General features: G+C 42.3%; 1 protein-coding gene across 1 annotated transcript in view; it reads right to left on the reverse strand.

Annotated features, from left to right (window-relative positions):
* The window catches only part of PLCXD2 (phosphatidylinositol specific phospholipase C X domain containing 2), a 50,359-nt gene extending 37,970 nt beyond the window's left edge, over window positions 1–12,389 (reverse strand). Inside the window, exon 1 of the mRNA XM_047792793.1 lies at window positions 11,656–12,389. Within this exon, the coding sequence (XP_047648749.1) occupies window positions 11,656–11,818 (163 nt within the window). The 5' untranslated portion in view covers window positions 11,819–12,389. The remainder of the gene's footprint in view (window positions 1–11,655) is intronic.
* Between the last annotated feature and the right edge of the window lie 11,410 nt (window positions 12,390–23,799).

Here is a 23,799-nt window from a genome sequence, read left to right on the forward strand (position 1 = left end):
ATGTGTTAGAAAACACAGAGGACAAAAATAAACCAGAAAGGATGACTAAAGGAGCAGCTAGAATAAAATATTGCATTGAACAATTTAAAAGGAAAATTAGAGTAGATGGCAGAGAGTAGATTTCCTGCAACTTATGCTCATGCAAAGTATCTTTTAATAACATATCTTTGGGGCTTCCTACCTCACACGCCTAAATTAAGTCTCTGGGAAAAAAATCAGCATTTGTAGAGAACGTGACTCCATATTGGCAAGTACAGAAAGGCTGCGGCATCTTTAGGAAATACAAAATACAGTTGACATGAGTCCAAGGTTCAAGATCAGGGCACCATTGAGCGATTTCTCAAATCAAAGAATATCTTTAAAGCTTGCCGACCCAACGAGATGAACCTGACCCATCACACTTGGTTATTTTCCATGGGGCATGTGAGAGAGTGTTAATAATACCATTATACTGCCCGCAAAATCTGAGAAGGCCATGTGGCCAATTTAATTTTTAATCAGTTGCCTATTTAATTCGTAATTATTCACAGGGCGATGAAGCAACAATGTTTCGAAGTAAGGCAGAACATTTGGAAGCTGAGGATGATCAACACATTTTTCATGGGCTGAGAAGCCAAGGGGCATCCCAGTGTCTGAGGACAGACATCTGCCTGGGAATCCAGAGAGCTGGTCCTGGTCTAGCCCGACTGGCTAGATGATCTGGAGAAAAGTGAAGTAAATCAGAGGTTTTCAGGGTGTTTTCAGACTGGGAATGTTGTCAAATGAAGTACTAACATGTAAAAACAAACGCAAGTAGAACTTCTCTGGTTAAAGGCCTGTCCAGACACTCTTACTCCTAGCCTTGAGGCGAACTTGCGGCGGGGGTGGGGGTGTGCTTCAAGGGGGAGCCAAGACTCCCAAGAACTCTGCAGGGCACCAAGGGAATTTATTGCCCTAGACAGTCTCCAAATCAGCTTCAGTATCTTATGATTTATGTGGGTCAAAGGTTTTATTTATTTTTGCTGCTCCTTTTTTTTTTTTTTTTTTTTTTTTTAGGACAGCACCTGCAGCATAAGGAAGTTCCTAGGCTAGGGGTGGAATCGGAGCTACGGCTGCCAGCATACACCACAGCCATAGCAACATAGCAATCCAAGCTATGTCTGAGACCTACACCACAGTTCATGGCAATGCCAGATCCTTAGCCCACTGAGGGAGGCCAGGGATCGAACTCGCATCTTCATGGATACTAGTCAGATTCGTTTCTGCTGTGCCACAATGGGAACTCCAAAGTGTTTTCAATTCCATGTACTAGAGGCATTTTAAAGCCCTCTAGATATCGAGAGGTATCTATTTTTCTTTGACAAGACTTTCTCTTCCTTAAACGTCCAATAGACGCTAATCCCCAAATAAGATCCCATATAGGTAAGTCATTAAGAAGAAAGTCTTCCTACTGTCACCCTGCTCTGTCTCTGAGCAGATGACATCATCTATTTAGTAAAGAAAAACCACACAGAAGGCACTCGGTCATCTCCTGACGAGCTTTCTTCATTCTGGGATAATCACATTTTAACAATCTTTCCCTTTAACACAAAAGAACAATAGGAAGGTTTAGAGAAAAATGGGAAAATATTTAGGGTAGGAGAAAAATTTATGTTACATATTCTACTCCAAAATCCTTTTACTAATAAACCTCATGATGTAACCTGGGGTATCAGTGTGTAAAATAAATGGTATTTGATAGTGTGGTCATGTAACTAAAAGCTGGTTTGCGATGTAGTGCACAGAACTAACCCCCACCCTCACCCCAGGCTGCCAAGATGGTAGAGGAAATAGTGAACAAGAGATGACAGAATTCACGCAGAACAAGCAGAACACTAGATGAGCTTGGGAGGGCTGCTCATCTGAGACTAGAATTTCAAGATAGTTGAAGTTTTAGAAACATATTAGAAAAGATACTGATTTCAAACTCAAATCATTTTATATTGAATATCATAGTAGCTGTGAGTGAGGGTAGGGGGTTGGGCAAATTGTAAGAATTAGCTCTGAAGTCATGTCCATTGGACGTCTCCCAATTCTGAAATGTCCCATGAGTACCTCAAACTCAGCATGTTCCAAACTAAGCATATCTACTCCCCTCCATCACCCCTAGACTTGCTCCTTCTCCTGTATCCTTATTTTTGGGAATGCCATCCTTGGTCAGTTACCTAAGACAGTTGTACCTTCTCTTTTACCCTCCAGTGGATTCTAGCTCCTGCTGATGGAATCTATACATCTATAGATCTATCTTCTATGTCTGTCCCTTTTCCTTTGTCCACACTGTCACTCTCTTCCTCAGGTCAGCATCATCTCTCACTTGGATGACCCCACCCACAACCTAAGGGGTCTCCTTGGTTATGGTACTTCCCAAATCAAATACATTTGTGGACTGCAGCCAGACTGTTCCTTCCAAAACACAGAGCTGCTTTGTCATTCATCTGCTGAACACCCTTCTTGCACCTCCTAAGGTAAAAAGCTAAACCACTTTAACATGGCTTATTAGACCTCTCAGAAGCTGCCACTTTACTCCTTGCCCCCTCCTAGCTTAGGGTAAACTACACTGGACCATTCTGGTTTATTAAATGGGCCATTTTCTCTCCTCAAGGTCTTCACCCATATTGTTTCCTTGCCTAGGACACTCCTAGCCTTGTTTCTCTTATCCCGGGGTCTAGTTCCTACGCATTCTTCAGATGCAGTGTATTCCTCATTTCTTCCCAGAGGCCTCCTTGGATTCCCAAGTCTTGTTAAGACATGCCTGCTATGTGCTTCTTCCAACAGTAATCTCTACCTCTCCTGTCATCTTACATAGTATATTGTGTTATAACTGTTCAATTAAATATCCATTGCTCTAATTAGACAGTCGGGTCTTTGAAGGCAGACACCATGTCTGTGCTGATCATCAATGAATCACCAGTGCCGAGGAGAGGGCCTGGGACATGGAAGATAACCAACATATATGTATTAAACAGAATGAAAGAAATTATGAATTTTTCACATTACCCCTCAGCATCCCTCACAACTGATGGGTCACTTTGTTTCTCTTCATGCTTATGCAATTTGTTTAGGGCTTTTAATCCATTCCTGACCAAGTCCTTCAGCGGCTGCTTTTTGCCTTCAGGATAACGTTTACTGTTTAATCTTGGCATGAAACAGAAGGCTCAGTACTTTCCCAGCTGCATTTCCAGAACCTTCCTTAAATGAAATCTATGCTTAGGTTTCCTCAAGGTCACCTTAGTTCTCAGTCCTTAGTACCTCTGCACCATTTCCCCTCTTTCTACCTGTAACACCCACTGGTTATTTACTAATTGCTCTTCATGACTCAGCCCAAGGTCATGTCTCCTTGGAAGCCCAGTCTACCAAGCTTTCCTTCTCTTTCTGGTAACAGAATTGGTATCGGTTTTCTGAGTGTCATCATACCCTATCCATTTTTCTCCATCGTGTCTGAATTTTGGCTTTCTTCTAAGATCATACATTCATGAAAAGCAAGGAGAAGAATCTTATTTATCTCCATATTCACCTAATTTAACATAGTACATGACACAAAAGGGCACTTGATAAATATCCTTTGAATAAGTACTTTCCTTTTAAATGAATCCATCTTTAAAATACAGGCAATGACAACCAAAAGAAGCAAAAGGCATAAACAGATATCTCTAATTTTTTTAGGCCAAACTTGCACAATGTGCTCAGATAATACTTATGAGGATCTACACGGACACCTCCTGGCAGGACGACCACTTAAACTCAGACCCAGGGAGCAAGGAAGGGACATTGCCTTCACCTTTACCTGTTCAACATTTTTTTCATGTGGTTTCAACTGTACTTTAAGAATATTGCTTCCAGAATATAAGCCTTCAAGTCATCCATGTTCATAAAGTATTCCCCCCAGTCTGCCCGAGTCTAGGCAGGATTCTCAGTCACACCATTACTGCAGATGCTGCCACATTTGAGACATTTGTGTTACAGGGTACAACTGCCTTCTATTTTTTTTCCTTATTTAGATTTCATCAGGTCTGTACAGAGAAGAAATGACTAGTAGGGTAGTCTCCGAGAAGACATAATACCTTCCAGCCAATAGTTCTAGAATAGTTGGAAATTATTTTTCAAAACCCTGTTATTCTCTTGGAAAATGTCAACTGCTTCATAGACAATGAATCCAAAAAAGACTGCTGGTGTTTCATAGACAGTGCAGCCTAGACATCCCCCTGAGAGCACTGCAGGCTGCTGTAGCCTAACCCATGCTGTCTGGAAGCTCCCTAGAGATCTACTAATGTCATCCTCTTAAGAACTATTTGAACGTCGTGAGCGTTCAACAATGTAGCCCACATTCCTACAGATGTGAGAAAGTGGAAGGACTCCTATTTATTCACAAGTGCAAATACTCCAACAGATTTAGTCACAGTCCTCCTTCGCCTAAATTTGGTTCTTGACGTGTGTTCACATTCTTCTCTCACACACAAACACACCCACCTATTACAATGTCTATAAATAATCCCGCCTCTGCAGGCCTGGTTTGAAACTCAAATTGGGATTAGTCAGCATTTACAGAGTGGTCTGCACTTTTCCCAAAGGCAAATCACGGGAGCTTAAGCATTTCGAGATCCTCCCCTGTAGTGTGCCTGTACTTTTAAGCTCTCAGAGGCCAGGAGGGATGTGGAGTAGAGGTCAGGTAAGAGCACATGTCAGAAACTAAATCCTCAATGTCAGAAGCTCGTCTGAAACAGCAGCATGCATGTGACAGTAGCAGGCTCCTAGGACCTGAAATGTCAGTGGGTCTGTCTTGCAGGATCTTTATAAAGGGTAAACAACAGCAGGCAGTAGAACTTGGGCTCTCTTGAAGGTGAGGCCAAGGTCATGGCCCAGTGTGTGTGTGTGTGTGTGTGTGTGTGTGTGTTTTGTGTATGTGTAAAAAGATTTATTTAAAGGAAAGCATTTTGTAGTATTCCCACTCTTGATCTGGGAACAAAATGACTGGGTTAGGAGGGCTGGTGATGGGGCCATGAGGGAAGCAGAAGAAAAGTCAGCAATATGGCCCTGTCACAGAGAGTTACATTTTTCCCAAAGGCTTTGGATGGCTAGAGATGACAAAGTTTGACAGCTGAGCTTGGGACAGGAAGACAAAGTAGCTAAAGAGGATTTTCATGCTCTCTTGACCAGCTGCACTCAGATTGCATTTAAGGTTCCCTTGGTCACCCTCACATCCTGGGCAACCCTCCATGTAGCCTTCCCTTAACGCTAAGTCCCTTTGACGGGATGACCATTCACGTTATCCTGATCTGGTCAGACAGAGAACACTGAGCCACATGGCTTAATTGGAAGGTCAGCTCCTTAACTACATTGCAAATTACCTGAGGGTGTAGACTGCATTTTACACCTTTTTTTTCTTGTCCATTCTAGACACAGGCTTTCAATAAGTGACAGTCATAAATACTTTTTTTAAGGATACATTATTTTGTGACAGACTGTTCTTAGCATGCTATATGAACTAATTTAATTTTCACACTAACCAAATGAGGTAGTGTCATTATTATCTCTGTTTTAGAGAGAACACTGTAGCACAGAATGGTTAAGTAGCTCGCCCAAGGTCACAAAGTCATGACAGGCAGAGTTGGGATTCAAATACAGACACTGTGGCTCTAGCATTAATGCTCTAAGCCAATCCATGCATGGTTCTGCTTCTTACAGACACGTGTGATTCCTGAATTCCCTGTGGCTTTTTTGATACTGGGGCTTCGAGAGGATCTCAGGAAGTAAAGGATCTTCTGAGAAGAGAAGCCTACTAATGCAAACACCAAATCATAGCCTCTTTTTATTCCTCACTGGGACCACCCAGACAAAAAACAACAGCAACAAAAACCCAAAGAACATTTTGGTCCTGTGTGATTTTTTTTTTTTTTCTCTCCCTTGGTTGGGTCAGCCCTGGTAGATTCAGCTTGGTCCTTGGTTTTCCACAGCCTCAGATCCTATAGGAGAATAAGTCTCTTCCAAGGCCAGCTCATGGCTCAGGATATCCCCAAAGTGGGGCCAACCTAAACTTCCTGTGCCTCAATGTGTCTTGTACCCTTTTGGGGTCTCCATCTCTGTGAGATACACCAGACCTGATCCAACTTCCAGAAGCAGGATTTGAGTAATGATTCCCTAACTCCTGCCCCCATAGTGATTTTGTCTCTGTGTCACACACATGGGGTATGACTGTGGGACCAGAGGAAAAGAGCTATAGAAACCACCAAGGGGACAAAGGCAGGGTTGGAAAGGAAAAGAACAGGATTCCAGGGAGTTCCTGTTGTGGCTCAGTGGAAATGAATCTGAAGAGGATCCATGAAGACATATGTTCGATCCCTGGCCTCGATCAATGGGTTAAGGATCCGGCATTGCCATGAGCTGTGGTGTATGTCACAGACGTGGCTCAGATCTGGTATTACTGTGGCTGTGATGTAGACGGGTGGCTACAGCTCCAGTTCGACCCCTAGCCTGGGAACCTCCATATGCCACGAGTGTGGGCCTAAAAGCCAAAAAAAAAAAACCCCAAAAAACCACAGGATTCCAGAATGGTAGAAAAGGAACAAAGGGCGGATCATCAGCAAGATGAGGACAGAGAAGGCTCTGGGAATTGGAAGCAGTGAAGAGCAGCGGAGCAACAGCCAGCACTGGAAAGGGAGAGGCCTGGGGACAGGCCAGGTCAGGGGAAGAAAGGGGAAGAGGGGAACAAGAAATGAGAGCAGGCTGAGGCTGTAGCCAGAGAGGAAACATGAGACATTCAGACTGGACAAGGGAAGAAGGAGGGCAGAAACGATGCAGGGTGAGAGAACTGAGCCTAGGACACAAGTGACATCAGAGATCTGCTTCTGACCCTCTGACCATCTTACTCTGAATTTCCATTTCCAGTGGGGCTCAGAATTTCCATTTCCAATGGGGCTTAGCGCTGAGCCTTATCTCGAGCTACAGGAATATTCTGCAGAGATAACAAGAAAGGGATTGGAAAATGTTCAGTGTTTCACGGGGCATTTACAGAAGGTGAACCTAACCAACCTATTCAGTTTAGCTCTGATCACAGCTGAAAATGAAAGTGGCTGCAAGCCACTCCTCTAGCACTCCAGTTCCAAGGACTAAGCCATTCACTCTACAGTCACCAATGACAGAGCTGCCACCTGGATTAGGATTTAGGGTTATAAAGGGAAAAATCCATGTTCTCTGTGTACCAGTTGTTCATATGGAAGACAGATACCTAGAAATAGAAATGTGGGGAGAGGTGCAAATAAAGATATTAACACAGGAGTTCCTGTCATGGCTCAGTGGTTAACCAACCCGACTAGCATCCATGAGGATGCAGGTTCTATCCCTGGCCTTGCTCAGTGGGTTAAGGATCTGGCGTTGCCCTGAGCTGTGATGTAGGTCGCAGACTCGGCTTGGATCCTGAGTTGCTGTGGCTGTGGCGTAGGCTGGTGGCTACAGCTCTGATTAGACCCCTAGCCTGGGAACCTCCATATGCTGCGGGTGTGGCCCTAAAAAGAAAAAAAGACAAAAAAAAAAGACATCAACATAGCATTACTGGGAGGCAGCAGAGGGAATCCTCTGGCCATTTTCCAAGTATCCCCCCATTCCTTAGTCCAACTAGCCTATTTCACCTGGAAAGCTCCCTTCCCAATTCTGACCCCCAGGCCATATTCCTTGAGTCTTGACTATTTCCCAGGTCAAATTCCATTTTTTTTTTTTTCAAGAAAGTATTTCCAACTCTTAAACATTGGAATTAACCTTTCCATTCTGTGTGCTTCTGTAACACTAACTTACATCTCTGTTTTAGTATGTACCTCAGTTAGGTTTTTTTTAATTGTGTATGGTGAAGATATACATACATAGCTATACGGACATGTATAAATATCTCCAGCACTAGGTTGTAAGCTCATTTGACAGCAGGGTTGATGCCTGATTCACCTTGGGGTCTCCCACAGGCCTGAGCATGGAGGTTTCTTAGAAGGTACTCCCGAGTCTGTTCAATTTGAACTATTCTATAGTCCCTTTTAGGATGCTAAAGTGAGAAGACCATGCCTCATTCTGGCACTTGTGAGTCCTTGTTTGCACTTGCCAAAAATAATTTCTTGTTCTAAAGAGGCATAAAAGAAATAGCCTTCAGATCGAAAATGATCCACTCATTCTTCCATATTTGGAGGCAAACAGGCAAACGAACAAACGAAAATACCAAACAAAAAACCTTAAAATTCATCAAAAGATTTTTAATTGGGAAAGGACTCTACATTTCATTTAATCCAGTATCTTTACTACAAATGAGGAAACTAAGTTCTGAGAAATTCAGATACAGAAATTCTTTGGTATCACTGTCAAAATCAATGATATCACATTTTGAGACCCTTATGTTCAAGGCTCTTTCCAACAGACCAATAGTTTACCTTTAATAAAAAGAAGGGGAAAGAGCATGGTTTAAAATGTAGAAACAGTGTTAAAATATACAGAGAAAAAGAATTCATTGAAAAGCTGTATTCACTGTAGAAAAAAAGATTTCTTATCAGTCCTTTGTCCATAAAGCAAGCCATGCTTTCACTGACATCAGCAAAATGGTTTATAGAGTTTAAAGTTTTAATTTAAAAATGTGACTTTTGCGGTTTGCAGATTTTTTACCCCTAGGGTCTCCAGTCATTCTCTGCAGTTGGCAGGGAGAATTGTTCTGAGGTTCTTCTCCAAGCTATGCCAATATGTTTGGGTGACACTGGTCATTAACAGGTGTTCTTAACAGTTGTGGCAGGAAAATAATACATCAAGGCTTTGTTGAGAGGCACACATTCACACTTGTTCTCTCCCATCACGATTTAGGCAAATGCAGCAGATGCAGTCAAACCTGACATAGTTCACTCCATCCCAGTTCTGCTATCAATGCCAGAACCCCTGCCTTTTCCCTGCCCTTTCCCATGTCACTGCCGCCCCACCCCCACCCTGACAGAGCTGATCCAATATTACAGATGCCCTGGGTCGGCACACACAAGCACACATGCCCACACTGCATAGGTCTAAACACTGTATTTGAATTTAAAACTTACTGGGTTCCAATTCCAAATAAGGATAACTTACTGGGTTGCAATTCTGAATAGGGAGATACATATCTTTACAGATAAAACAGGGAAATAGATATATTTATATTATTCAGAGGTATAAGATATATACATATCTATGTGTGTTCTAGTTAGCTAGCGATACATAATCACTCAGATAAAGACCATCTAGTTTTGAAAATCCTTTCATCTGTTGCAGAGATGGTCTGGGAAAACTGGATTGCAGTTAGAGAATTCTCCCCCAGCCCCCCAGCTGCTTGCTCTGCACTTCCAAAGTCCTCCTTAGGGGCACAGGGACAGTGTATGGGTTTTTGGAGCCAGCTGCCTAGGGGCTTAAATACTAGTTCTGCTGTTTACAACTTGTGTGATCTTGAGACAATTACTTAATCTTTCTGGATAATAATTTTCTTATTTCTAAATTGAGGATGTTAATACCCATCTTGGAGGTAATGTATGCCAGCAGGTGTAACATGGGAGTACTCAGTAAATAATGGCTATTATGATGAAGGTGATGATGAGGGGGAAGAGGAAGAGAGGAAAAGGGAAGAAGATGGTGGCCTCCACCTCGTGAACATCGTCTGTGTTTCAGCATCTCTCAGTAAGTCTGGGCAGAACTTTACTGCTAGTCCTTAGCTGGAGAATACCAAGCTTGAGGTAGGGAAAAGAGAACTAGTGGAGAGGCAGGGGGGAGGGGGGGGAAGGGGGAGAGGGCCCATGAATGGCTAGCACTTAATATGTGATTTTCCTGTCTTGAGCTTATATATACATACACTCATGTCCCTTCTGTTGCTGGGAAAAGGGCATTCACAGCAATGAGTTCTGTTTCTTTTGAAGAATCAATGACTTTTTTTTTTTTTTTGGCATGGAAAAACTAAACTTCACAAAGCAGGGTGAACAAATTCCTGTGTCCCCCATGGTAGCTAACCATAGCATTTCCAGTCACAATGGCAGGCTCTGCTCTTTGCAAACTCTGACAATTCCAGTAACTGGGTGATACCCTATAGATCGCAGAAAAAATGCCCAGCTCCTTTCTGGAGTCTGGGAGTCAGAATGCATAGCCACGCCATGGACAGGGCTGCTGCTATGGTCTGAACAGTCCAAAGTACAACAGGAAGGAGGAAGCCCCAGCCTACCAGGACATGCCCTGAATGATAGAGCCATTTAGCGCCTGCCTAAGATGCCATTCTGTTTGCAAACACATACTACTTGCTGTACCACCTGACAAAACAATTCCATTAGAAAGCCTAAAGACAAATGACTCATGTTAAAAGAGGCCTGTGCATCATTTCAGGGATGACTCCACAGGCGTCAATTAAACATGGAAAAGACGTGTTCTGAAGCACAACCATCTGGCATTTCCCAAGGAGCTGTAGTCAATGGCTGATAAAACACAAGTGATCATAACTATAAAGATATTCAACAACTTTCTCCTTGCTCAAAAGCAACAAGAGCCCATGAGGACAATGAACCTGGAAGACCTCCAAAAGAGGCAAGGAAGGAAAGGCTGCATCTGAAGCCAGCCTGGCTCTTTCTCATGCATAGAAAGCAAAGACCTGGGGTTGCATGAGGTCATCTTGTCTGCCACCAAAAAGCTGACTGCTCCCAGGGATGCTTGGGAGTTTGTCTGGAAGTCTAGGGGTGAAGTCAATTGTTATGCCTCCAGGTGAGAGAGAGGACTGGCACTGGTCCATCTCCTGCTCCTAGGAGTGCTTTCCAAGTATCAGAATCCAGGACTTTGCCCAGCACAAGAGACCAAGATCCCTGTAGTCCAAACCTCCTTCCCTAGAAACCATGTTTTAACCAGCTATTGGGAGGAAGGAAGAGGACACATTTAACAAATCTAATGAGAGTGATGTCATGGTACAAAACCCCCAGGAGCGGAAAAGTGGCTGGTGCAGAAGTGCTTTTCAAGGCTTCAGTTCTAGATCAGCCAGGCAGACATCTGTGTATATATAGAGAGAGACAAAGCTTCAAACACCACCACCTTATCACACCTAATGACTGCCTGTGATGAGCGCCTGCATTCTCTATTTCTGGCTTTTTCAGCAACAAAAATATGTGTTTTTATACTCAGTCCTGGTTCTGAACCCATTCTTAATGCTAATCCATTTTTTGTTTCTCTCCCCACTAGGCAAGGTCAGATAAATGAGAAATACCCTACAGTGTTAATTTTGATCCAGATCTAAAATTGTTAATGACTTTCTATTCATTACCCTTGATATCTCCTTTTTGAGTGATTTCAAGTAAATGAACCTCTTACAGACCCTGGTCCCACAATTAAGAAGGTAATGTTCTTAGAATGAGGCTTTCAAGTAAAAACAAAACAAAAGACCCAAACAAACAAACAAAAAATGGTGCTTCTGTTCTCCCGAGTCCTCTTAAGTCCAATGATGCAGTGGACTTAAATCTCTTTACAGCAGCCGCATCAGTGTTAAGTTTTTGGTTGGAAATAAAAAGCGATTTAGTTAAGGTCACTGACAATTACTTTCTCAGCACAATGGAAACGCAGCCCAACCCATTAACAACACTAAAATGGCAGAAGCAAACACAGTGGGAACAAGTAGGAATAGAAGAATACCTGGGATTGCCAGATGGGAAAGGGGTACGTTGTGGAGGTGAGGAGGGAGCGAGGCCATCCAGTCAGCATTGCAGACCTCCAAGGATGTCTTTGTCCCGCTGGGGTTGGGGGAGCAGATGGTCCCCATCCTGAGTTTCCTCCTAACCTTCCTAACTGCTAGCATCCCTCTCTTTCAGTCAACTGCTGAGGCTTAGCCCAGTGCCACTCACTCAGCGATCATCACTGCCCGGGCTCTCGAGCATTTTAGGGCCACCTTTGTCACGCTAGCCTGCCCAAAAGGCCTTTCAGGTGGGGAGACGGGGCAAATAGGTGGTTCCCTAGCCCCCAGCACCTGCAGTCCCCACCCTCTCTGGCCCAGCCGCTGTTCCACTCCCTTAATCTGCTGAAACCCGGCTCCGCTAAACTTCTTAGGTTCCTCCTCTGACGCCAGAGGAAGGTAGGCCCCTCGAGATAAATCATGCAAAAACTGAACGTCCCATGAGCAACCACGCCCGGAGGCACTCACACGACAGGTGCCCACATCGCAAATAGTCCTGCCGGTGGTTCTGTAATACACACGTGAGCGCCCGGACGCACCATCCTTAGCCTGACTTATGCTTCTGTGTGTGTCACTGGGCTGGCACATAAGCTGGGCCTGCCTGCTATCTCTCCCCGGCTCCTCCGCACAGGTTCCCCTACCCTGTGGCTTCCCGAAGGCGCTCAGAAGTGTAACCGGCGGCACCAGGACTCCCGGCAGCCCCGCCCCGCACTGCCGGGCAGATTTGCCGGGCGAGGCGGCCAGTGATTGGTCGCTGACGGAGGGCGCTCCGATTGGCCCGCGCCCTCCCGGGCTGCCCCTTCGAGCGGCGCCCACTCCTCCGCTGCCCGGCCTACCCCCTGCGTTACTCCCGCCTTCTGCGCGCGTAGACAGCCGCTGCCACAGGAACTGCAGGCAGGCAAACCAACACGCTTGGGCCCAGTCAGGTCTAGGGTCGGGCAGGTCTTTCCACAGCCTTCTTTACGGAATCAGCATTCAGATGTTAAACGCAGCCTTTCTTCCTTCTTCCTCCTAAATACACACACACACACACACTCTTACAGAGAGAGTATTACATACTTTATAAACCATAGAGGCAGCAGAAATATGAGAGGTAAAGAAACTAAGGTGCAGTGTATCCTATTTGGATACATACGTCAGGGATGGTTTGTGTCTCCACTATAACCTAATTCATATTCACCCACACGACCCCTCTACAGAGAAAGAAATAATGATACTTTATGCTTGCATCGCCTGTTTGGAATCTTCTTCCAAATTTTTTGTCCCATTTGCTCTTCACAGCATTCCCACAAGTAGGGAGGGTTGCGGATCAGATCCCCTTTTCATAGACAGTAAAGCCAGAGGCCCTTCTGGGAGCAGTTAATGTGGTGGCCTATTTGGAAATCCCATTTTGGAATGAGATTCCATTTTTGGAATGAGCCCCAAGCTCAGCCCATTTCTCTGCTTTCCACAACATTCCCTACACTTTCAAATGATCCTTTTCCATGTTGTAACCCAAAGGATCGCTAATGCTAAGAGAACTTCTCACGTTGGTGATAATCACAGGAACAAATTGGAAAACAGGCAAATCAAGAACCTGACCTTGATGGTGGGGCCCTGGACTTCAAGCCAGGCAGCTCTTCAGTGGCTCAGGATGGGCTTATGGGAAAAGGAAACAGCAGCCTGTGCCAGCAGAAGACTTGCAGATCAATCTATACCTGCAATCTATATATAGGTATAGATTGATCTGCAGGTCAGCTGACATAATGGCCCAGTGGCCCCACCCCATGTCCTAGGTAAAACTACACAGCAGCAATGCAGTTACTTTTCCAGGACTAACTCCTGCTGCCTATTGCCTCCTTTTGGCATCTTATTAAATTTCCTTTGCTGGGCTATTATTAACATTCATTGAAACCTGCTTTTCAGCCTTTTGAGCTGTGTAATATTACCAGTTTTTGTTTTTGTTTTTTTTTCCTGGAGGAGTATGCCTTGGTTAATAGAAAGAAAGGCTATACTACTTATCACAGAGCTTCTGATGCTTCAATAGCACTTCAATGTAGTGCTCTACACAGTGGGAATATGTCACCTACTTGTTTAAATCAATGAAATTCATCCCCAGTTCTACCTGCAAATCACACTATGAAGGAATATCCCAAGATTTACTTTTGAAATGTCATCTTTCTGGGCTTCCCTTTAACTTATTTTTTTTTAAATTACCAAACACAAATTTTATGAAAGCCGCCTAAGGCAAACAAAATGTGTTCTTTAAGCTTTACTGTGGAATGCTAATTTCAATGACTTTTTCCCTTATTTTTCAGCTCTTAATGGAAAGAAGGAGCATAATAAGAAAGCATTAAACCTTAGACTTCGTGAGATCATTGCGTGAGAACTTGAAAACAAGAGTAGAACCACTTCAGAATGAGATGTTTTGCACCTCTGACAGCTTTCGGTTTGTCTAAGAAGACCATTCAAAAGAAGGCAACACTCTCTATACCTTGAGTCGGTCCTGGAAGAAATTTTGCAGGTGAAAACACAGACTTGGCATATAGCAGGTGCTCTATAAATACCTGTTAGAAGGGAGATGCTTGATAAAACGTGTTTTGCTGGGTTCTAGGTAGTACCTTAGAGCCCTGCTTTTCAACCTTTAATGTGCAAATCAACCATGTTCTGATTGAGTTGGTCTGAGATAGGCATGAGATTCTGTTTTTCTTTTTTCTTTTTTTGTCTTTTTGCCATTTTCTAGGTCCTCATCTGTGGCAAATGGACATTTCCAGGCTAGGGGTCTAATCGGAACTGTAGCCGCCAGCCTACGCCAGAGCCACAGCAACGCGGGATCTGACTCACATCTGAGACCTACACCACAGTTCAAGGCGCTGGATCCTTAACCCACTGATCGAGGCCAGGGATGGAACCCACAACCTCATGGTTCCTAGTCGGATTCGTTAATCACTGAGCCATGACGGGAACTCCAGATTCTGTTTTTCTAACATGATTTTAGCTGATGCAGCCCACACTGAGTAACAAACACCTTAGGAAACAAGCTCATCATGGCTAGGTGAGAATATGTATTTCATTGTTTCTCTTTTCCAAGGCCTTATAATACTTTTATTACTTTTATAATAAAAAAATTTTGTATTGAAAGTCCCAGCTAAGAATTTCTAAAGAATTAGAGAATAATTGTTTTGTCATTAACATAATGGAAACCAATTTATGAGTGTAATTTTTATACTCTACCACAATTGCTTTGGAAAAACTAACTTTAAAATAAAGATGAATAGTTACAGGAGTTCCCGTCAAGGCTCAGCAGTAATGAACCCAACTAGTATCCATGAGGACATGGGTTCGATCCCTGGCCTCGCTCAGTGGGTTAAGGATCAGGCATTGCATGAGCTGTGGTATAGGTGGAAGATGCAGCTCAGATCCCACATTGCTGTGGCTGTGGTGTAGTCAGGCAGCTGCAGCTCTGATTTGACCCCTAGCCTGGGAACTTTCATATGCTATGTATGCGGCCCTAAAAAAATTAATAGTTACCATTTGGATAGTTAATATATTCTATTAACTATCCAAATGGGATGTGAGAAACAGAAAAAACACAAGCGTGGCAGCACATAGAATACATGGGAAACATAACTCATTTACCATCACTGAACCTTCACCAGAACCCAGTTGAGTTAGATACTTGGTCCATTCCCATTTTGGAAAGGACTCTGAAGCTTAGAGGCTACATAACTCTGCCCACAAGTTCATAGCTAGTTAGTGGCTATGACTCCAATCTCTTGATCATTGTGCCAGTGGTTTCTCATTATATGTGACCTATTTTTATTGTAAACCTGGTAAAGGATATTTATGACCAAAGTACATTAAAGAGTTTGGACTTTTTTCCTAAAGATAAGAGACACCATTGTAGCTTTTTGAGAAAGGTAGTAAAATGATTGTATTTTAGGAATATAACTCCAGCATAATGAAGAATTATTGGAAATATACAGTCTTTCAGGTAAATCATTGAAATAGGTTATCTAAGCAAGAAAAAAATGAGAAAACATGCAGAACTCTGGAAAAGGAAGTCTAAGTACATGGCCTTTTCAACTATGGTGCTTGCCTACCTGTTCCCACTTCCCATCTCCAAGGACCCGAGTGGTCAGCCTGACTGCCTCTGGAATTATTTTCATCACTTGAAAAATCTCATCAAATTGTTTATTCATTTTTATTAAATGCAACCAAAACTGTTCCTATGAATATATATAAACATTGCTTTCTTTGCTGGAAATGATGTTCTCCATTACTTGATCAAGGACCCTTCTGAATTCCTAAGGAAATACCTGCAGGCTTTGCCATTCTTGGAGGCTACATTATATTTTGGAAATGTTTAAGATGGTTCGTTTCATTTGGAATCATTTCATAAATGAATACTGATAGTCCCAGAGCAAGTACCTAAACAGCTTGTCATTTGGAAGTGTGTGGTTGGTAGGGCAGTGTGGCCTGGATTTTCCTTGACTAGAGGCGCCCTAGAGGCCTCAGGAGAAACACTTAATGATACTGTGGCTGGGAATGACTCTGGCCCCCACATTAGACCCTGTGCTGTCTTACCTCCCAGTCTGTATGCTAGATGGGAACGGAACAGACCTTGAAAAGCACTAAAACCAGGCTAGTTCACAGACTGTTTGGTCCAGAGACACTGCCTGGAGGTAGGAGAGTGTAAGATGCTTTGAGTTCCACGGTGCCATCTCATCACATTTTTTTCTTTTTGTTTTTTCCTGGCTGGAGGGTGCTGGGAGGTTGAGGAACTGAAATGAAGAGACAGGTAAATGAAAGATGGGATGGGGTGTAAGTCTGCTTTGCTTTGTGCTTCCAATCAGCAGAGTTTATCTCTAGCCTTTCTGAACCTCCTTACCCCAGTTCAAACCCAAATAACTATGTGATAAGGATCAGCATAGAATGAAGGTAAGTCACTAATATGGGTGGTGCTGGGGACATGATGATGGCAGCAACAATTACCTCCAGGAAGAGTGACATCATTGTAGCAGCTCGGGACATTCAGGAGTCTCTGTGTGAAGGGTGGTCACCACCTTGTGAACACATATGACACATCTCAGACACTCCTGATATCTGCATGAGCCAGGAGCTGGGGATCAGGTGGGTTTTTTTTTTGTCTAGGGCTGGAGCCAGAGACCATGTGATCATGACCTAGACCCTGCTCATATCCAGGTGAATGTCTTTAAGAATCTGAATAAGAGAGCAGCAGCAGCTTTGACAGGAAGTTGTCACATGGGGCATCACCTCATGTCCATCCAGTATTTGTGGCCCGCGACCAGGATTCCGTCATGAGACAAGAGTGAATGCAGCAGTAGTGGCCATAAGATTGTACTCCAGATGTGAAAGCTTGGTAATCGGGAAGATCTGGGAACCTCCCTGCCTTTTACACCTATTAGACATCAAGTGTTTTTTGGTATATTTAAAGAAAATTTCCTTTAGCAATGTGGTATTGCTATAGTACTTTTGAGAGAAGCTAATAACAAGTGATTTTAGAATTAGTTTAAGGTCCATTTATTCTTTCTAGCATACCTTACTCCTGTGAGCTCTTCCATTCCCCATCCCATCCACCCTATTGCCAAAGAAGGTAGCTGAGCGAAGCTCCAGGCCTTTTTTCCCCAGCTAGTTAGCCAGTTAGTGGCAGTGCCTGATTTAGTATGTTATGGAGCCACCTTCTGGTAGTAAGGGTGCACTTCACTCGCATAGTAAGCTTCCTTTCAATTACTCCAAAAAAAAAAAAAAAAGTCTTCATATCACCAGCATCAGCAGAAACAGCTGGGAGCTTATGAAATACAGACTCTGGGTCACACTCCAACCCCACCGAATCAGATCTCCTTGGGTGGTATCTTTTTTCTGCCTTTAAAAAAAAGCTTCCCCAGGGGATTTTTATGTCCTAGATGCTTTAGAGCAAGACTTTGAAATATCAATCAATTGCTCTTAAAAAAAAAAAAACAAAAACCTTGGAATAGGTAGAATGGCAATTCTTATCCATGATGTATGTTAATGTAAGCAATCAGAGAAGAATATTTTGGTTTAACTGTTCTCTCTACTTACCCCACTCCCAAAGTTCCTGGGATTATGAGAGTGACATCAGCTATTAGGAGAACTTGTGTGCATATCATAATCACTTGACCTTCAGTCACAATTAGAATGGTCTATATACATTTTTTATTCGTTTAGGAAATTTAATCTTTAATCTTTAAAGGGAGTGTGTTCTTTTTCTTTTTTTTTAATGGCTGCACCTGTGGCATATGGAAGTTCTCGGGTAAGGGAATGAATCCAAGCTGTTGCTGCGACCTATGCCCAGCTGTGGTAACACCAGATCCTTAACCCACTTAACCCACCATGCCCAACTGGATCAAACTCACTTCCTCCACAGTGACCCGAGCTGTTGCAGTCAGATTCTTAACCCATTCACTACAGTGGGAACTCTGGGAATGCGTTCTTTTTAATGATCTGATTCTGCACTTTAGGTTGCTGACATTGGTTGGAAATACCATAATGCCACATCATCTGAAAAGTAAATATCATGTTAATTGAAAGCAGATATTATCATTCTCTCCCAACTTTATTATTAAAATTAAAAATTTGCAGAAACAACTTCGACCAACACAATTCTTTCTTTAAAAACAAAGTAAATAAATTTAAAAGTAACAATAATGAATCTTTAGTATTTTTCCCTTAGCCACTCTCTCTGAATGTTAGGCTATAGTCAGAACTTTTAGTATGTTTCTTGGCCTTTTGATGATTTGGTTTCAAAGGATTCTGAGCTGCTTAAGTCTGTAGCTAACCCCCTGGCTCAGCCACATGTCTTGCTTCACCTTCCTAAACTGAGCTCACAGCTTCTGTTTCCTCTTAGTAGCAGAAGTAAAATGGAAAGTAAATTCTACATATCTTCCTGTTTCAGACAAGTACAAAGAAGAATGCTCCAGACCTTAGAGTTAGGCATGATGATGAAATAGGGAGGAAATGAGTTCCCATGGCTGGAGGCATCCAAGCCAAGTTTGGTAACAATAAGGCAGTAAGACAGTAAGGTGGCAGAAGCTATGATGGAAAAATGAATCACATGAGCTTTATGGTTTTCCCAACCATTTTCTGTATTTTCCCTCCTGCAGCTATAAAAATGTATCTTTACACACCAAAGCCATTTCTTCCTCTCTTGTTTATTACCTTACTTTACTCAAATTTGACTTCTTTTGGTGGGTCTGGGACTACTTCAACATCTTTTATATAAACATGGAACTGATATTCCAAAATCATGCTGCTACCAGCAAAAACTTGAGTAGTGGTTTCAGGAGTAGTTTTCTAATAGAGGCTTTATATTGATTACATACTCTAGCCTTTGCAATAGTTCAAAAATTTCCCTCCTCCTCCCCCAATATTCAGTACCCAGGATGAGATGCTCTAACCTCAGGGAGCCAGTCTTGGAAAACAATTGGTGAAGTTCTGAGTGAGGAGTATGAATGGCCAGTACAGGAATCATCTTTGGTTCTTTGGACACTTTCACAGTTGTAGAACTGGTGTGTGCGTGGTCCTAGGGCAGAACTCTTCAACTCTCCCACTTGAGATGCCCTAACCCTGAGAAGAGTAAATGCACATGGCCCAGAGCCCCATGCACCAAGCATTCATCATGGTATTTCTATCAAGTTGTATGGTTTTTAACAAATTAATTCAAATTTTATCACATACATAAACAGCTCAAACAATTCAATAACCAAAAAAAAACCCAATCAAAAAATGGGCAGAAGACCTAAATAAACATTTATCCAAAGAAGACATACACATGGCCAATAGGCAGATGAAAAGATGTTCCATATCATTAATTACTAGATAAATGCCAATCAAAACTATAATAAGGGATCACTTCAAACTAGTAGAGAATGGATGATTAAAAAGTCTACAAATGGCAAATGCTGGAGAGGATGTGGAGAAAAGGGAACCCTCCCACACTACTCGTGGGAATGTAAATTGCTACAAACAGTATGGAAAACAGTATGGAGGTTTCTCAAAAAACTAAAAATAAGAGTTTCTGTATGATCCAACAATCCCACTCTTGGGCATATATCTGGAGAAATCTATTTTGAAAAGATACATACACCCCAATGTTCACTGCAGAGCTATTCACAATAGTCAAGACATGGAAGAAACCTAAATGTCCATCAACAGATGAATGGCTAAAGAAGATGTGGTATATATACACAATGGAATACTACTCAGCATAAAAAATAATGAAATAATGCCATTGGTAGCAATAAGGATGGAGCAAGAGATTATCATTCTAAGTGAAATAACTCAGAAAGACAGATACCATTAAACATCATCATATGTAGAATCTAAAATATGACACAAAATGAACTTATTTGAAAAACAGAAATAGAATCAGACATAGAGAATAGACTTGTGGTTGCCAAGGAGGAGCTGGAGTGGGGTGGGATGGATTGGGATTTGGGATAGAAGATGCAAACTATTATATAAGGAATGGATAAACAAGATCATAATGTATAGTACAGGGAACTATATTCAATATCCTTTAATAAACCACAGTGGAAAAGAGAATGAAAAAGAATATATGTGTGTCTATGTGTCTATATGTAGTATGTATATATGTGAATATATATGTATTTATGTGTATGTATATTACATATAAAACTTGTTGTACACCAGAAACTAACACAACATTGTAAATCAACTATATTTCAATAAAATAAAAAAAACAAATTTTGTTGTATATATATTACACTTGAATAAAATTGATGTTCTAGATGTGCTGTTTGTTCTGTGGCTTCACATCCCTCCTGGCACACATAAAATCAATAGGCATTCTTTTTTTTTTTTTTTTTGGCCTATGCATATGGCAATGCAGCATTTGGAGTTCCTGGGTCAGGCATCAGATCCAAGCTGCAGCTGAGATCTAAGCTGCATGTGCAGGGCCAGGGATCGAACCTGCATCCCAGCTCTCACAAGATGCTGCCAATCCTACTGCGCCACAGCTGGAACTCCTCAGTGGGCATTCTTGACCTCTAATATGAAAGTCTCAGATCTGAGGGAAAGGCATGAAGAATCCTATTAGACACAGCAAAGATTCTTGGTTCAGCTCTGACCCATTCAGCAAGATAGAAGACTGCATATGGATTTGAGGACAAAGCTTGAAATATCCATTTGCCCAAATCTTGGGCAACATCGGGCAACAGCGAGTTGAGAATCAGGGACAGAGGCCAAATTTCTCTTGCCACTAGAAATATGATTATCTTCTTAAAAGAACAAGGGGTCAGAATTTCTATCTAAGACTTAACACTCTGCCCTTGATCAGGAAAAAGCTTCACCTGTAGAACTCCCTTGACTTTTTTTTTTTTTTTTGGTCTTTTTGCCATTTCTTGGGCCGCTCTTGTGGCATATGGAGGTTCCCAGGCTAGGGATCGAATCGCAGCTATAGCCGCTGGCCTACACCAGAGCCACAGCAGCGCAGGATCCGAGCTGCGTCTGCGACCTACACCACAGTTCACGGCAATGCCGGATCATTAACCCACTGAGCAAGGGCAGGGATCGAACCTGCAACCTCATGGTTCCTAGTCAGATTCATTAACCACTGTGCCACCATGGGAACTCCCCCATGACTATTCTTTGACCTGTTGAGATGTTTTCTTTCCTCGCCTGCCTAACTGGTGAGGTTTTTGTCCCCAGTTTATTGAGATATAATTGATATATAACATTGTGTAAGTTTTAAGTGTATAAGGTAATGATTCAATATACATACATCTTGGGAAAAGCTTACCATGATATCATTAGTTAATACCTCACATAATTACCTTTTTTTGCTGTTATATGAGAAATTTAAGATATACTGACTTTCAAGTATACACTATTGTTAACTACAGTCACCTTGCTGTACTTTTTTTTTTTTGTCTTTTTGACTTTTCTAGGGCCACTCCTTCGGCACATGGAGGTGCCCAGGCTAGGGGTCAGAGCTGTAGCCACCGGCCTATGCCAGAGCCACAGCAACGCAGGATCCGAGCCACATCTGTGACCTACAACACAGCTCATGGCAATGCCGGATCCTTAACCCACTGAGCAAGGCGAGGGACCAAACCCGCAACCTCATGGTTCCTAGTCAGATTTGTTAACCACTGTGCCATGACAGGAACTCCACTTTGCTATACTTTAGATTTCCCAAAGTTATTCCTCTTATAATTGGAAGTTTGTGCCCTTTGACCAACAGCTCCTCACCACCCCCACCTACCCCGCCCCCTTAGAGTTTGTATGTACTTATTTCAGTCTTCGCTGATTCCCTTGATCTGGCTTTTCCTCTGTACCCGTGGATATCTGACGGATTCTACCAGTCGAATTGAAACTTTGAAACTGCCCCAGCAACCTGCTCAATTTAAGACATCTGCTAAACCACCCAGCTTTAGGCTCTGATCTCCCTTGGCCTGTCTGACCTTTCACATCAAGGATATTTTGAGGAACATATTTGTCAAGTGGATGTATTGGAGTGAGTCAAAAAAAAAAAAAAAAAAATCTCAGCTGACCAGATTGAGTGAGAGATTTTCACCCATCTTAGCTCAATTCTCTGTTCCACATTTTTCTTTCTCCTATTCACTCATCTGTTACCACTTGTCATTCACCCATACACTACATAATTGAGTGCTAACTTGTCCCGGCCTTGCCCTCACTCTGAGGGTGCTGGGCTGTGCAAAGCAACCTCACACACTCTTAAGGGCCTTCCAGTCCAACAGGAGTTCACAGCCTGTATTTCCTTAACTGCAAGTTTTGACTTGGACATTACACCAAAGCAACACACCAAACTAAAAGGTTTGGTCTCAGTAAAATAGACTATTTTCAAATAAAGAATTTATTGAACAAACACACATTAGTCAAGTTGTTTACTAAAAATTTGGAGAGATGAATAAAGTTCTCTAGAAGAAGAAAGGGAAGTGATTGCTGGGTCACCTGCCCCCTGCTTCTGCTTAGGGAGCCCCCCATAGGAAGGCTGTCCCAGAGCACCCACCACTGCACAGGGTGCAGGAGGTTGCATCAGGAACTGCTTTAACTGAGAATTGTTTCCACAATTTCTACCAAAGTGGCAACAGAAAACACCAGCCAAGAGTTTGAGTAGGAACTGAAGTTTCCCTCAGAGAAACAGCTTGGACTCCTTTGATATAAAATGGTTTAATGGTGAGAGGAAACGTTTGCCTTGGAGTTCTGGGGGAAATCAAAGGGCTCTATTCATTTACTTAAGAAAGAAAAACAATGACTGAAATTTTGGTGGGTCCCAGCCAGTACCTACAGCAGAATATGTAAGCCCCATAAATGAAACAGAAACCCTAAACTTGTAGGATGAATCCTCTTTTATTTTCATCTGAACCTTGGGATTAAATAATACCCAGGAATAAGAAAACGCCCCCACATAAACAGATCTTTGCATCTTGTCATATTGTCTAAGGGCTGCAATGTTTGCCAAAATAGGCTGGGTTTGAGTCAAAGTAAGCAATGCTTATTAGTGTCTTACTCAAGCACTTTTTTTCCCTTAAACTTTCTATTTGGAAATAATTTCAAACTTTAAAAAAGTTTTAAAAAATAAAAAGTAAAAGCAATATCCACATATCCCTTTTACCTAGATTCATCTATTGTTAAATTTTTATCATCTGCTTTTCTGTCTCTCTGCATGTATATGTACATATGCATACATATCTCCATGTACATATGTGTATTACATATGCATGCGCACATACCCACTTGGGAGTAAGTTATATATACATCATGGTCGTTTGCCCAAAATACTTCACTGTGTCTTTCCTAATAGAGGTGTTCTCTTACAGAACCGCAGCAAAATTATCAAGACTTTTATCTAGTCTCCTGCCCAATATTTTTTAAGACCTTTTTTTTTTTAAATCTAGTCCCTGCCCATATTCCAGTTTTGTCAGCTGCTGTGACAAACATCAGATCTGGTTTGCCAGATTTCCTTTGCAGCTTTAATTCCCTTCCAATAAAGGATCATCTGGTCTAGAGTAACAGTTCAATTAATTGCCATGTCTTTTTACTTTTTAGCTTTCTTTAATCTGGAATATTTTTAAGCCTTTTGTTTGTTTGTTTTTCCTTCA

The sequence above is a fragment of the Phacochoerus africanus genome, chromosome 1 (assembly GCF_016906955.1).
Source record: "Phacochoerus africanus isolate WHEZ1 chromosome 1, ROS_Pafr_v1, whole genome shotgun sequence".
Classification (NCBI taxonomy): domain Eukaryota; kingdom Metazoa; phylum Chordata; class Mammalia; order Artiodactyla; family Suidae; genus Phacochoerus; species Phacochoerus africanus.